The 15,393-nt window shown below is 38.9% G+C and overlaps 2 protein-coding genes across 4 annotated transcripts in view; one reads left to right on the top strand and one right to left on the bottom strand.

The window, feature by feature from the left end:
* Positions 1-15,393, top strand: part of LOC133657843 (gamma-aminobutyric acid receptor subunit alpha-5-like) — a 108,381-nt gene that overhangs the window by 5,252 nt on the left and 87,736 nt on the right. The window contains exons 2-3 of one of the 2 annotated variants that reach the window (XM_062059627.1): positions 8,026-8,253; positions 8,480-8,546. In XM_062059627.1, coding sequence (XP_061915611.1) covers positions 8,238-8,253; positions 8,480-8,546 — 83 coding nt within the window. In that variant the 5' untranslated portion in view covers positions 8,026-8,237. The remainder of the gene's footprint in view (positions 1-8,025; positions 8,254-8,479; positions 8,547-15,393) is intronic. The other variant, XM_062059631.1, reaches the window with a different exon arrangement.
* Positions 1-15,393, bottom strand: part of LOC133657818 (gamma-aminobutyric acid receptor subunit beta-3-like) — a 216,563-nt gene that overhangs the window by 135,031 nt on the left and 66,139 nt on the right. For both annotated transcript variants that reach the window (XM_062059604.1, XM_062059608.1), the window contains exon 2: positions 2,448-2,498. In XM_062059604.1, coding sequence (XP_061915588.1) covers positions 2,448-2,498 — 51 coding nt within the window. The remainder of the gene's footprint in view (positions 1-2,447; positions 2,499-15,393) is intronic.

The raw sequence follows: 15,393 nt of genomic DNA, 5'->3' as shown, positions 1-15,393 counted from the left end.
TGTCTCTGTGATCACTATAGGTGTATAAATAATACTATAGTGTTAAATAAAATCAGTCCCTTGGGCACAAAACTGAAAATAATACAGCTCTCCAAAAAGTGCACTTCTGCTGCTATTTGACATAACTGTTTGTTATGATGCTTTGACATTTTTGCACTTTATTTCTTTATTGAAAGAAAATTCTATGAAGAGAAAAGTTGTTTGCAAATGTGGTTACAAGGCTAAAAAATGAAAAGTTAAAGCTAAAAAAAGAAATACACTTTATTGAGTTAACATTATGTCTTTATAGGGGGAAAGATGTGATGTTATGAGCTAGGAATATAACAACTACACTACCCAGCATGCAATGGGAGTGACGAGCATGCGCGGTAGCCCCGAAAAGTGTCACCACCCGGCAGCTACGAATGAGGTTATGAGCACGCTGTGGAAGTAAACGTCAAGAACTCAGCCAACACGCCTCGTCTGCATTATTTATAATTAGACAGACAACACATATACAGTGTGATTTTGTTTTGTTTACAAGGAAAGAAAAACAAAAGTTAAAAAAGGGAGATGTCATATATGTATGTGCTGCGGTTGCTTTAAGAACGTTGCGACAGCTGCCGTAAAGGAGGTGCTTTGCTAGCCTGGTTGCTATGTTTCCGGTTGGTCGTAAAAGTGTTCGTCATGTGTTTGTACCCTGCTCAAATCTCAGTAAAGTTATTCATTGGATTATACCTTTTGTTTTGAACTTTATTACACATTGGAGCGCTTTTTCCGGTGCATTGTTTTTCCTGCTTTCGCAATCTGCGCCTAATGACTGAGCTACGTGACGTCATTTCTTGTGATGTCTCACGGGGCATTTCTTGTCGGGACGGGATTGGTCCCAGGGATTCGAATAAAGAAGCAACTCTTTTTCTTTACTATAGTGGTCTCGATAACGGGTACCGGTTCTCAAAAAGGGATTCGAGTCCGAGGACTCTGTTCTTTTCTTATCGAACAACCGGGAAAATATATACTAGTGTACAACATTGCCTCTTGATGCCCTATACTTGAATGAGCAATAATCCAAACCTTAAACTTTGGCCACAGATCTCCAGCCATGTTAAGGCTGCTGACTCAATTTACAAAGCCACAAACTTCTGTGGCAATGAGTACAGAGAAACATGTGAGTAAACACTATCACATGAGCCATCTGCACCAAGGAGGTCATCAGACCATGGCCACAAAGGCGCTGACACAAAAGCGCCCCCACGAGCACGGCCGATAACCCCTGAGGCAGATGGAAAATACAAATATTAAAACTTGTAAAATAGTAAGACCCATGTGTAGAGATAAAGAATAAAATACAGGTAAGACATGAAAATATATATATATATATACATTAAATAAATAAATAAATAAATATAACTAAATAAAATCTTGCATAACTAATAGGATAAAAAGTAAAATACAATTTACTTCAATAAAATAATTAATATCAGGTAAAAGCCAAATCAAAAAGGTGGGTCTTAAGCCTGCTCTCAAAAACATAAACGTTCTCCGCAGCCCTGAGGTCCTCCGGCAAGCTGTTCCATAGATGGGGGCCATAATGGCAGAAAGAAGCCATCCCGTGACTTTGTGTCCTGACTTTGGGAACAATTAGGAGACGAGTGCCGGAGGATCTCAGGGCCCGGTAAGGTTCATAGGGTAAAAGCAAATCTGAAAGATAAGAAGGCCCAATACCACACGATAAGAAGAACCTTAAAATTGATCCTCAAACACACAGGGAGCCAATGCAGAGATTTTAAAACTGGTGTAATGTGAGCCCGCCTTCTGGTCTTCTGTCTTCACACAAACCGGAAGTGATCACCCTATTTACACTTTAAAATGGAAAAAGATAAAAATATTTAAACACACAAATAAAAATACTATGGCTCTTATGAAGCCAGAACAATATTTGATGTTTTCTCTGCCAAGAAAGTGTCTAATTAATTTAGTCAATAAAAAATACAACTTGGTTAATACAATTTAAGTGAGTGTATAATTTTTTTAGCACATTTAACAATACCACGATAATAAATAATTAATACTTTATTTAGCCGTCTTGTTTATTTGTTGGTTGTGTATATTTGTGGGTCCTCCACCCCTTCTTTAAGAGACAGAACCTATTTTATTGATTTTAGTTGTGAATTTTTTATTCAAGTGCAACATTTTGCTTAAAGATAGTATATTTAATTTTGTATTATTTGTTTGTTTTTTAACTTGGTATTCAAAAGTTAACATTTCAATTACAATGTTCAAATGTACGATAAACACAAATTAATGGCATTTGAAAGAGTATACTTTCATTAATATTATGTCCATACATCAGTGGTTAATTTTGTCAAAAAAAAAAAAAATGATGGCAATAATATTGTTATCGGCAATAATTTGTAGGTCAATATAAAAAAGGCCTAACGAGGGGATGGGTGGGGTTTGAGGCTCACCTGCTTGTGTCATAGATGGCGAACAACTTCTTGTTTCCGTCAACAGCATTCCTGAAAGAAGAGGGAGACGACAATTAATATATGCAAATTAGGGATGCGCCAATCGATCAATGACTGATAAGTATCAACCGATCTCCAGTACGTGATTGGCCGATTAATGCAAAAACCAAACGACTTAAATGAACAGTAGTTGGTAGCTTTTGTTTAGTTATAATGACTTTGTTTTGCTCAAACAATTGTACGTAATACAAGAGAATAATATTGTGTTGATAATGTTACACCATAAATACAAGAAATAATAGTTAATACATGTGATCGGTATCAGCCGATCTCACTTATGAATAACCCGTATCGGAATCCCTACTTAAAACAATCAAAAACCTAATGGAGGAAAATAAAAACAATACAATAGTCATGTGTTCAAAAGAATATTCACACAACTGACTGTAACCTGCACCACCAAACTTCCATCCGTCGCCAATATTTTGCAGAAGGTGAAGGATTTTTGACACACCCAAATGTACTCCTAAGGCAACTGTTAGCATGAGTTTGAGTTGAGTTGCAGACATTTTAGAGAATTACAATGTTTATGGTGAACCATAAGTTAAACTGACACCACAACCACAACTGGAACATGTCATTGATTTCTTAACAGACAAATATTAGCGAGAGCAATTTTTTATATTCAAGGAACGCGATGAAACACAAGGTCATCTAATACTTTAGCCCCAGAAGCAAGTATTCCTAGGCTATTCCTGCTCCGCCACCGACAAGAATAAAATGGCAAATTTGGCGCACAAGGTTTTCGCTTGTCTCGTGGGGTTCAAAATCTGGTCGGAGATGAGTTGGGAAGGTTTATAAATGTATTTTTTACAATGTTAAAATTGTTATTTTGTACGTAACAAAGTAACTGTTGAACAATTGTGTTCTAATTAATTTGTTTTAAGTACCAAACATGCATCAAATTTAATAACATTTTGATAAAGTGTAAAAATCTCAAACACAAAAACTTAAAAAATAAACATTGTAATAAATACAATTCTGCTTAGGTTCCCAGTTTAGTGGACTTGCAGCTGCACTTCTTAAAGTTTACTAAGCACTTATTTCTTGTGTTTCTAGCCTAGCAGCTAGCTTAGCAATTGGCATGCCTTCTTGTCGGCTTTCTGCTTGCCCTTACCCAGTGTGCAACATGTTTAGCATCGTCCTCCAGTGATAATAATACAGACACAAAGTCTCCAAGGCAGAAGCGTGTTAGAATGTATCCAGTAACAAACGTGTCCACATCATTCAGGTTACATGGGCTTATCCTAATACATTTTGGTGACCGCAAAACAATTACTACTTTACTTTGGTTTAAAGTCGACGTAAGTCCATTTGACTCATTTCACTGGATCAAGATATGGTATATGATTTGTGTTGATATCGTATCGGATCAATATCGGCAAATACACTAGCTAAAATAAGATTTTACAGATTATATCTACTTCTATTCCTATTTTTTACTTAACCTATGTTCTTTGACGTGTTTAGTATTTGTTTTCATATATGACAATGTTTGTATTTTAGTGCTGTCTGTCTCCTGTGTTGGAGAGCCGAAGACAATTTTCCACCTCTGTGGACAATTAAAGGCCTACTGAAATGAGATTTTCTTATTTAAACGGGGATAGCAGATCCATTCTATGTGTCATACTTGATCATTTCGCGATATTGCCATATTTTTGCTGAAAGGATTTAGTAGAGAACATCGACGATAAAGTTTGCAACTTTTGGTCGCTGATAAAAAAGCCTTGCCTGTACCGGAAGTAGCGTGACGTCACAGGTTGTGGAGCTCCTCACATCTGCACAATGTTTACAATCATGGCCACAAGCAGCGAGAGCGATTCGGACCGAGAAAGCGACGATTTCCCCATTAATTTGAGCGAGGATGCAAGATTTGTGGATGAGGAAAGTGAGAGTAAAGGGCTAGAGGGCAGTGGAAGCGATTCAGATAGGGAAGATGCTGTGAGAGGCGGGTGGGACCTGATATTCAGCTGAGAATGACTAAAACAGTAAATAAACACAAGACATATATATACTCTATTAGCCACAACACAACCAGGCTTATATTTAATATACCACAAATTAATACCGCATAACAAACACCTCCCCCCTCCCGTCCATATAACCCGCCAATACAAATCAAACACCCACACAACACACTCAATCCCACAGCCCAAAGTACCGTTCACCTCCGCAAAGTTCATACAGCACATATATTTCCCCAAAGTTACGTACGTGACATGCACATAGCGGCACGCACGTACGGGCAAGCGATCAAATGTTTGGAAGCCGCAGCTGCGTACTCACGGTACCGCGTATCCAACTCAAAGTCCTCCTGGTAAGAGTCTCTATTGTCCCATCTCCACAAGCATGCGTATCCAACTCAAAGTCCTCCTGGTAAGAGTCTCTGTTGTCCCAGTTCTCCACAGGCCAATGGTAAAGCTTGACTGTCATCGTTCGGGAATGTAAACAATGAAACACCGGCTACAACGTAGCCGCTATGTGTTTGTGTTGCTGCAGCCAGCCGCTAATACACCCCTTCCCACTTACAGCTTTCTTCTTTGCCATCTCCATTGTTCATTAAACAAATTGCAAAAGATTCACCAACACAGATGTCCAGAATACTGTGGAATTTTGCGATGAAAACAGACGACTTAATAGCTGGCCACAATGCTGTCCCAAAATGTCCGCTACAATCCGTGACGTCACACGCAAACGTCATCATACCGAGACGTTTTCAGCAGGATATTTTGCGGGAAATTTAAAATTGCACTTTACTAATCTAACCCGGCCGTATTGGCATGTGTTGCAATGTTAAGATTTCATCATTGATATATAAACTATCAGACTGCGTTGTCAGTAGTAGTGGGTTTCAGTAGGCCTTTAAGATTTCTGTAATCGATTCTAGAAATTGTATCGGGACACAAATAATATTTTCGCCGAAATCGGCCGATACAGATTGGTTCGTCGATTGGCGCATCCCTAGAAAAACAGCTAAACTTTAGCTTAGTTTTTCTATTGTTAAAGATCTGAAATTAATTTGCACCCCGACTATAAATAATATAATTTGTCTGTAAAATTGTTACAAGTACACTTCTGCATAACGTTGTTGTGAGGCCTGGGTCACATGATTGCAAATTGAATTTGTGACAAAACAAAAGACGAGAGCCGCCAGGGAGTGCTCCAGAAGCATAAGGGTAGCTATGCAGCTACCAAATTGAAACAAGCTAGAAAATAGCAAAATAAAACGCTGAGGGGCAGCAAAAGTCTCTTTAGCGAGAAGCAGAGAAGGCGTCCACTAAACATAATGCTCCGACACGGGAAAGTCGCACCTGCCGAACTAAAATATGTCAAAACATGATGGCAAACAGGTGGGAGGTGCCGGCGCTCAGAGGCAGGAGAGAAAGTTGCTGCAGGAGAACACACAAAACAGGAAGAGGAACCAAAATAAGGGCACTTATTTTGCGCAGGAACTAAAACATCAACTCAGAATAAGACATGACCTGCGGCCACAGGTCATGACAATTATATTCTTAGTAACATTTAAAAACCCCAAAAAGAAAGCAATATAGCGTATCTTACAACAAATAATTACTTTATTAACAATGTTTTAGTCTGTATTAAAAACAATATATTTAAAGAGCATCAATTTGCTTTAATTTAAAATATTGCTGTTCTTGTTTAAACTATGATAATTTTTTGACCGACTTGAACCATTTGATAGTGAAAATTAACCAATAAGATGCGTTCATTTCAGGCCTTTATTCTGAAATTTCTTCTTCGGTTCCTTCTTTTCTCCGGGTCTGACTCTGGCTCGTACAAATATGGTTGCGTGCTAAAATCCGTCGGTGTTGCCATTCACGTCGCTCAAAAGTTGAATATAGTTATAATAACGCACCTTGCGGGAAGTTTCTCTATCAAACTACAAACATGGCCACCAGGGCAGGAACGAAGGTAAAGTCAGCGTGGGGGAGGTTATAATGCCTTTCAAAACGGACTGTTTTCGGAGGCAGCCAAAAAGTGGCTTGAAAAAGAGCTCTTTACAGCAAAATGTATGCAACATTTGTACCAAAGGACACCCATGACATGTTATGTAGACTAAAATGAAGAGTTTTAGAAAGTGAAAAAAACCTACAAACAAACATCAATAAAACAATTTGTGTTTTTTTGGGTTTTTTTTTTTTTAAAGAAAAGGGAAGTCAGTATTAGTGGCTACAATGAGCACATTTTGTAGTGCACAGCTTTTCGAAACATAACTGCGTGATACTGATAAAGCATGATCCCCGGGGCCACATGAGCACCCCCTGAAATTGCAGTCTGCGCCACTATTTGAGAACAACTGGAACAGGATGACTAGTTGTACTTTTTACAGGACCAAAAAAAGGACAATAACCCAGGGGATCTTAACCTTTTTGAGCTTGGAGCCCAACTTTTCCACTCCACAGGGGCTTGGGGCCCACTCAAATATTAACAATGAATTATTCATCTTACGCTTGATTTTATTGCTATTCAATAATTATATCTAACCTACTTACAGTTTACACCCTTGTCAAATGATATGAAATTGTGTTAATCACAAATATTATTATTTATTTAACAAATAAACCTTAGGCTTAGGTCAGGCTGATTGGAAAAATTAGTACTCATCTAAATATACAGCATAAGAAGGGACTCATAAGTAACTGACGGAAAATATATTTACATACAATTATGTTGCGCTAAAATAAAGGTAACACTTTAGTATGGGGAACATATTGTAAGTAACAAAGACTTAATTTAGAGTTATTTGGACACTAGGGGAACATGTTAGGGTTACTAATAAGCAGTAATTCTGAGGTTATTGATGGAAGACTCTTAGTTAATGGCTTACTGGTTGTATAAAAAGGCCATGCAGAATAAGGCATTAATAAGTACATAATAATGACTAATTAAGAGCCAATATGTTACTAATTTGCATGTTAATAAGCAACTAATTATTGGTGAATATGTTCCCCATACTAAAGTGTTGCCAAAAAAAAAAAAACTAAATTAACAAGGAATATTTTTACCTTAAGTGTCAATAAAATTAAAGTGAAAAAATAAAATGAAATACTGCTTCACCGCTTTAGTCTTATTTTGTGCGCTTAACAAACTTTTCTATGATTTAAGCTCCAGACTTCTTCTGTTTGTTTGATATTGTCATTACTGCCACAAGTGGTGAAAAAAGTGTACTACAACTGAGTACCGCTGCGGCCCTACAGGGGGGGCGTTTCTGGCCCCCGGCCCTATGGTTAAGAAATACCTGTATTTTTCCATTCCCACACTCAATATATATATATATACAGCACCACTAAAAGAAATAAAAGCATGTTAAAATCATTTAATTTCAGATGAATTTTGCCACCTTACTTATAAAGCATCACCTCAAGGCTTCCCAGCTGCGTCTGATTTTTTTTATTTTTTTTTAATAAGCCCCCTCCTTTGGTTTCCATCCCACCAATGGGAACCATTTGCGATCATATTATTGACCTCCATTGCAGCACTTTTATTTCCTCTCCAGCAGTCGGCGTCGCGCTAACGCGGAGTCACCACGCCGGTCTCCTCAGAGGAGAGGCTGTGATGCCGCAGCTGCCGCAGCACCTCTGGAGGTGACGCGCGCCGCGGAAGAGAAGGAGCGCCGACACACGCGGGGGAGACGCCGACATGCAGCGACAATAACAAGAGGACGAGAAGCCGGCAACAAGAGGACGGGGGAGATCTTCATCGTGAACAATGGACCAGCAATCAGGTACTGTGCGTCTCCTTTTCTACGGCCACAATGCTGCGGCCAAAATGGTGCTGAGGGGGCTCCAGCCAGGAACATGGTCTGATGGTGGCGAGCAAGGCGGCCCAAAAGATCAACGACAGGGAATTGAGTTGCAGCCTCGGTTTCTTTGCGGGGTTTTAATAAAGCCTGACTGTCATGTACAATATAATAATAATAATAGTGATTGTTGTTGTTGTTGTTGTTGCAGCTGCAAAGAAAGCGAGCATGGCGTGGCTCCTTGTTCCCGCCGTCCTCCTGTTTGGATGCCGACACGGGTAAACAAAACTTTATTGTTTCTTCATGCGTTCTGTTAATGAAGCCTTCCTCCGCTTCCCTCCCGCTGATTAATGACATACCCATGATGCACTCTGTTACTCCCTGCTGTAAGTGCAAAAAGATCCTTGGCCGCGCCGTCGGTAAATCAGCAGAATGGCCTCACTCTAATCAGCTTGCTCAAATAGAGCGCCGCCGCAAATGTTTCCCGTAGCCCAAGGATATTCAGCTCAATTGTTGTGGGGGCCCACGTTTCCAGAAAGGTTCTGTTATTCATCTTGTTCTGTGTGTTACGGAGAAGCAACGCCCTCTAGAGCATTTTGTAAAAGATCAATGAATCTCAAACTTGAGGTGCGCGGGCTCGCTCCCTTTGGTGATACGCCAAAGAATCACTCAATTAAATATTTAAACACAGTGTTACTGTTCAAACTGTGTGTAATGTTACAGTGTCCAAACATATTAGATGCACTATTAAATAAAACCTCTGCCTTGTTTTTAAGGAATACTTAGGCCTACTATGCTACTGTATTTAAATGTTGGTCATTGTGATGGGACTTGGAGAGGCAAGTGTCTTCTGAGGTGGTAAAAAAAAGGTGTTGGTCTAGATAAGTGGTGTCAAAGATGCCCACGAACAGTTTTAATCCAGCAAGACGAGTTTGCTAAGTATAAAAATGAGCTCAATAAACTCAAAGAAAATGGGATGAAATATCTTGACTGCAAAAGTCAATAGACTGGTTTGGTCAGATGGTTAAAGTACGAATTATTGTTATTATTATTATAATTGTTTTATTATTATTTATTTTGTGTTATTATTTATTTTTTTGTTATTATTATTTTAATTTATTTTCATTTTGGATTTTCTCTAGTTCATGTAAGCGTCTCTCAATGGATGTGTGAATGTGTGTGGGGGTGGGGGTTGTTTTGTTTTGTTTGGTTGTATTTGCTTTGTATTGTGTGTTTTGTTTTTCCTCTGTTTGTTGTATGTTTTGGCAGGTTTTATTTTTGGAAAATAATCGCGCCCCGAAGGGAATAAGCGGTAGAAAATGGATGGATGGAATTAACAAAAATATAAACTAAAAAAAAAAATAGCTGCCAATTTGAATGAAAGTAACTGCTGTTCTAAATGTGTCCACTGGATGTCGCAATAGCAATTTTGTTAGGCATGCAGGTTTATAGGGGGGCAAAGCAAGTATGGCGGGCTCGCCCCCTCTCGACCCAAAGGGAAGGTAAAACCTCTGGTTTTACGTCTTCTGCTTCGAACACATTGTGCTTTGGCACCCACATTGTCCCAAACCCAGCAGGCACAAGACGTTGATACAACGTTGATGATACGTACACGTCCTGTAAAACTGACTTTGAAACAAAGTTGCGAAATAGTTGTCTTTGTAAATTGAGACAACGTTGATGTCTAATGTTGGATCCATGTTGTTGGTTGGGAAATGACCACATTTCAATGGTCAAATTAACGTCAGACCTTGACATTGAATAAACGTCGTCAAAAAGCATGTTGTTTCAACGTTGTATTTGTGTTGGAGAATATTGTTTGGGAATTACCAAAATTCAACGGTCAAATCAACATCACAAGCTGACATTGAATAAACGTCGTCAAAAAGCATGTTGTTTCAACGTTGTATTTGTGTTGGAGAATATTGGTTGGGAAATGACCAAAATTCAATGGTCAAATCAACGTCGCAACCTGACATTGAATAAACGTCATCAAAAAGCATGTTGTTTCAACGTTAAGTTTGAGTTGCTCAACGTCAGGACCTAATTCAACAAGTTCTCAACGTTGTTTCAATGTCTTGAGCCTGCTGGGAAAAGTCTCTGTCAAGAGACGAGTGAACGCAGAGTGTAACTCATCCCTCTTGACTAGTTCCTACCGCCGTTTGTATGATTTGTTGAGTCAGCACAGGAGCAATGTGCGGAAATGACAAATGAGGTAGTTGATAGCTAAAATTGTTTTTATTTATTTATTATCTATTTTGTATTTATTTTTAATCCCAGATAAACTGTGATTACAAGTTTTATAGCTTTGTAGATACATCGAGACAAAGTCTAAGTTCATTGTGTCCTTCATTGTCCTTTTGAAGCTGCACAAATTTTTCCTCAGAATTTTCAAGTGTTTTGTCAGAGCATATTTTTTGATATGTACACACTTGTTCTATTCTGGGCCAAAGTTAAACAAAGAAAACAATCTGAAGTTTTTGCTCAAAAACGTTAATTATGTCTTCTTATTCATATCCTTTTCCAAATGTTCTTGTAATCGGACCATGTTTTCGGTATATTAAATGGAATCTTTAACTCAGATGACCTTTCTGAAGAAGACTGCAGACGACAGTCAAAACATGTCAGTTAAAGATTCCATCTAATATACCAAAAATATGGTCTGATTAGAAGAAAATTTGAAAAACTTTAAAAAAAAAAAGAATATGAAGTGGTCTTTATTTTGAAGTTATCATGCCATGGTTTTACCAGTCCAGCCGACTTGGGAAAAGTGTTTCCCCCATGTGGCTCCTGAGCTAAAATGACTACCCTGGTGTAGGTATTATGTATTTGATATGCTTTGATGGAAAATAAGCATGAACTTTGCTCCGTAGTCATTTTTATAATCATAATTATATATTGAGACGTTTCTGAGGCGTTTGCAGATTGCAAATGAAACTACTTCCCTTCCTGTCTGAAAGTATCATAATTGATCTTTAGGAAAATGTACACTATTTAAATATATATCTTTAAGTCGTCACTGCTATTTGTTTTCCAGACACAGTCGAACATTAACTTTATTTTTTTCGAGGAGGCGTCATCGTAGTGGCTGCTGGTTGCAGGAGCTCTGTGCTCTTTTGTGTCCTTGTTTGTGTTCTTGATGTTTCCCTCTTTTTGTCACGTTTTTCGTTGTTTGGTTCGGGCCCCTTGGGGACTGAGCAACGACTTTTGTGACTTCTGCGCTCATTTTTAGTGCTTTTTTGTGGATATTTGGATCTGCCTTGGGTGAGCCTTTTGGCCATGGCTCGGTTGTGTGCACCGGAGACCAGCTGCTGGCTCTCTGCCATAGTAGAGTCAGATGCGGAGGAAAAGACGGGGCTGCGTAGCTAGCGTTGAGTATCGGGAGAGAGCGCGGAGGTTTGCTATCGGTTGCGTGGCTGGATAAGCATGTATCGAACACTTCAGTCTCCCTGGACGGATTCTCGCTCATCCGCGCAGACCGGACATTGGCCAGGGGCTGGTGGGCAGCCTAGGTTGGAGTTGGCTCTCTTGGTCTCTTAGTTGGGTCTGTTCCCGTCTCTGGCCGCGATGCCCGCACAGAGATGGTGTTTTTGTCTATGCATGGTGCAATTGTATGTGCGCAATATTATTATTTATTGCTCATTTCTGGTTTTTCGTTGGGTTTTACTCTTGTTGCTGTATGTAGAAATGGTGGCACTGAAGTAGCAGCTGGTTATATCAGCTCTGTTAATGGCTTTTCATGTTTTGTCTGTCCTTAATGTTTTTGAATTTTTTATTCATTTTGTTTTATTTTATCATCCTTTTTATGTGTTTTTACCTTATTCTTTGTGGCCTTTTTGTATCTGCACTGCAACCACACAATTTCCCCCCTTAATGAGTTAAATAAAGTCTATCCCAGGGGTGTCAAAGTCATTTTAGCTCAGGGGCCGCATGGAGAAAAATCTATTCCCACCGGACTGATGAAATCATGGCATAATAATTAAAAAATAAAGACAACTTCAAAATAGTTTTTTGTGTTTTACTTTGGCCAAAAATACAACAAGCACATTTTTAAAATGTACATATTATGAATAATCCTCTTGGCAAAACACTTCAAGTTTGTTGATAATGCTGAGGAAAAAAATAGTGGAGTTTCAAAAACACCATTAACAACACAATGAACTTCGACTTTGTCTCAGTATATTTTCAAAGCACTTCCAGCCTCATTGGTGACATCCACAACTCCCACAACACGTTCATTTATCATCATTAAAATATTACATTTATAATATAATCAAAAAAATTATCAAAAAAAAATGACACCATAGTAGCTGAATTAAAAATAAAATAACTACTAACTTAACCAATGTGAACATGGTAGATTTAAGCATCATATAAAATAGAACAAACAACAAATGTAGACAAACACATTTTTACAATGGAGTTCAGGGTGCGCATCGTGCCGTTAAGCAATTGCGAGCAATGCCCGGAACTAACTATAAAGATGATGGTCATGTTGACTTGAGTCTTTGCATCTTACCGTTCTGTTATTTTATCCGTTAAGTGGGTAATTTACAATTAAGGAAGGTATTGTGCGTCGCTACAACATTTGTCTGCCGTCAGCCACAAGAGGAGCAACTGAATGCTTGCACCTGCGCTGATTCGAGCCACGGCAGCCAATCCACAGTGTGCTTAAAGTCAGCTAACACATAATTTTCAACGGTGTGATGTGTGACGTGGGTTATACTTGAATTGTTGTCGCGACATCCAGTGGACACATTTAGAACAGCAGTTTCTTTCATCAAAAAACTGCAGCTCATTTTTACACTCAGTAAACTCATTTTGTGGGCTGCGGGCCAGGTTAAACCTGTTCGCGGGCCTGATACAGCCCATGGCCGTACGTTTGACACCCCAGGTCTATCCTATCCGATACTATATAGATTCACCCGGTCACAACATTAGGTACACCTGCACACTTGCTGATCAATTCTGACTCTGCATAGAAAAAGCTGCTTTCAGCAGCATTTATTTCACTGCACGGCACACGTCTGTGTTATTATGCACATTACCTTTTTTGTGTTTTCGCATAGCCTGGAGCTACCTCTGGATAAGTGCTTGACTTAACGGGGTCTTATTATGACTTTTATTTTGTCTTCTTTTAAAAGACTTCCTGGTTCTTTGGTTCTTTGGTCAAAATGTTGCTTGGATGATGTTTTACAGACCATCTTCAAGCTGCTTTCTGATCGCCTCTGCAGCATACATCATTTTATTTACGTGCCTCCACTTCGCCTGCGGAGTCATGTCTGTTGCAGTTTTTAACGCTTCCATATCGAACCTACCGAGAGATTTAAGTTTGAACTATACACTACTTTGTATTAGAAATGGCAACAGCGGGGGATGCTTGTGCATGTACGAGCCATTCTGCCCCTCTACAAGGGGATAGAGAAAAAGAAGGAACTGATTGACTACAGTGTCGGACTACAATGGCGGCCGCGCGCAAAGCACTTTGGGTACATTTTTACCATATATGGGTCTGAAAAACATCACAGTTGGGGAAATTTCAGACGTTTGGAGGAAGTATGAAGGAAGGCAAGATTATTTTATAAATGTCTCCGCCATGCCTCCACGGTTTCATTTAAATTTTTCGGGACTCATGGGGAACCCAAAAACTCAAAGGTAGGAAAAGTTGGTTTAGCATAATATGGCGCATTTAAGGTCCAAATAAGAACGTCCAACCTCACAGTGACATCATAACTTAGAACGATTGAAAACCTCACCAACGGAGACATCCAAAACTGTGTGCAAGCTCACATCAAAATGCACAAACCTTAAGATTTGACGCTTTGGCGTTTTTTTACACGACTATCCAACTATTTAACAACATTTATAAGTCAGGGAAAAAAAGGAAAATCATCATAGATCCCCTTTAAGGACCTGCAAAAAAGCTTGCCAAAGATCATCTCTATGACAGCACTCTCGTGGTTTTAAGAATATGCTACAAAAATGTGAGTCTCTCACAAGTTTTTTTAACTGATCTTGCAGGCCACCAGTTGAATAGCCCAAATGATGAAAGAGAGAGGACATTAGATGGACCCTTGAGGAACCCCACTGACTAAAGAATTTAACTGCATTTGGAGTTTAACAATCTGCAGCACTTACTTATTCTAATTACATTACAAAAACATGTAACTGCCAAAAAGGAGAGGACTTAAAGGGGAACTGCACTTTTTTTAAATTTATTTTGCCTATCGTTCACAATCCTCATGAGAGACAAAAAGACAATTTTATTTTTTTATTTTTTTTGTATTCTAACATGTAAAGATTGGCTCGTTCTTGGTGACTAGCAATGCAGCTAATAGAAGCAATCAATTCTACCTCTAAATTACTTAAGAAATGCATTAAAAAACCGTCAACAATACTTCAGTTACGTTCCGTAACCTGTGTAATAACCAAGTTGTAGCGACATTGTTATTGTTATTGCTCTTTTTTTATTTTAATAACACATCGGCGGACTTTTGTGTTAGCACTAAAAGCTAACTACGGAAAGAGATAAACTAGCAACTGTGTCAACACGAAGAGCGTTTGAGTTTGTAGTGCACAACATTGCGATAGGACACCAATCTGTACTGACTGAAAACATGAACAATTATATTATATATTATGTATGAAAAGTATTAGCCCACATTTCATGTTTTGTTTGTACACAGCTAGCCAGACAGCGTATGTACTGTTGTTGTAATAACACGTGTGACGTGCTTTGTGCATCGTGATTAATATTAAAGTGAGACTCACTGGATGGAGAATTGTACGTTAGATCCAGCTGGCCGGGGAGTTTTTTTCCGGTTTATTTGGGTAACACTCCATTTATGTCGAAATAGCGTGTCTCCAAGTTACACATCTATAGCGTCGTCACTTTCACCTCGCTCTCTCGGCTTCCATCTGCTCCAACGTCTCACTTTTTCTTCATGATCACTTCTAGAAGCAGGAGTTCATCCTCCGTATATTCAGCTTAAAAAATATAAGGTTGTGAATCAAAAATAGTCATTTTCGTTGTCTGTTATCTATTCTGCCATGATTAGAAAACACTCGCGTTTGTAATTGAAAGTGAAATGCTTTGCAGCCAGTAGCACAGCCTTTGAAGGAGCA

Source organism: Entelurus aequoreus, linkage group LG01, assembly GCF_033978785.1.
Source record: "Entelurus aequoreus isolate RoL-2023_Sb linkage group LG01, RoL_Eaeq_v1.1, whole genome shotgun sequence".
NCBI classification, from domain to species: Eukaryota; Metazoa; Chordata; class Actinopteri; order Syngnathiformes; family Syngnathidae; genus Entelurus; species Entelurus aequoreus.
Note: the sequence above shows the minus strand (reverse complement) of the source record. Positions and strands in the feature narration are given on the sequence as shown.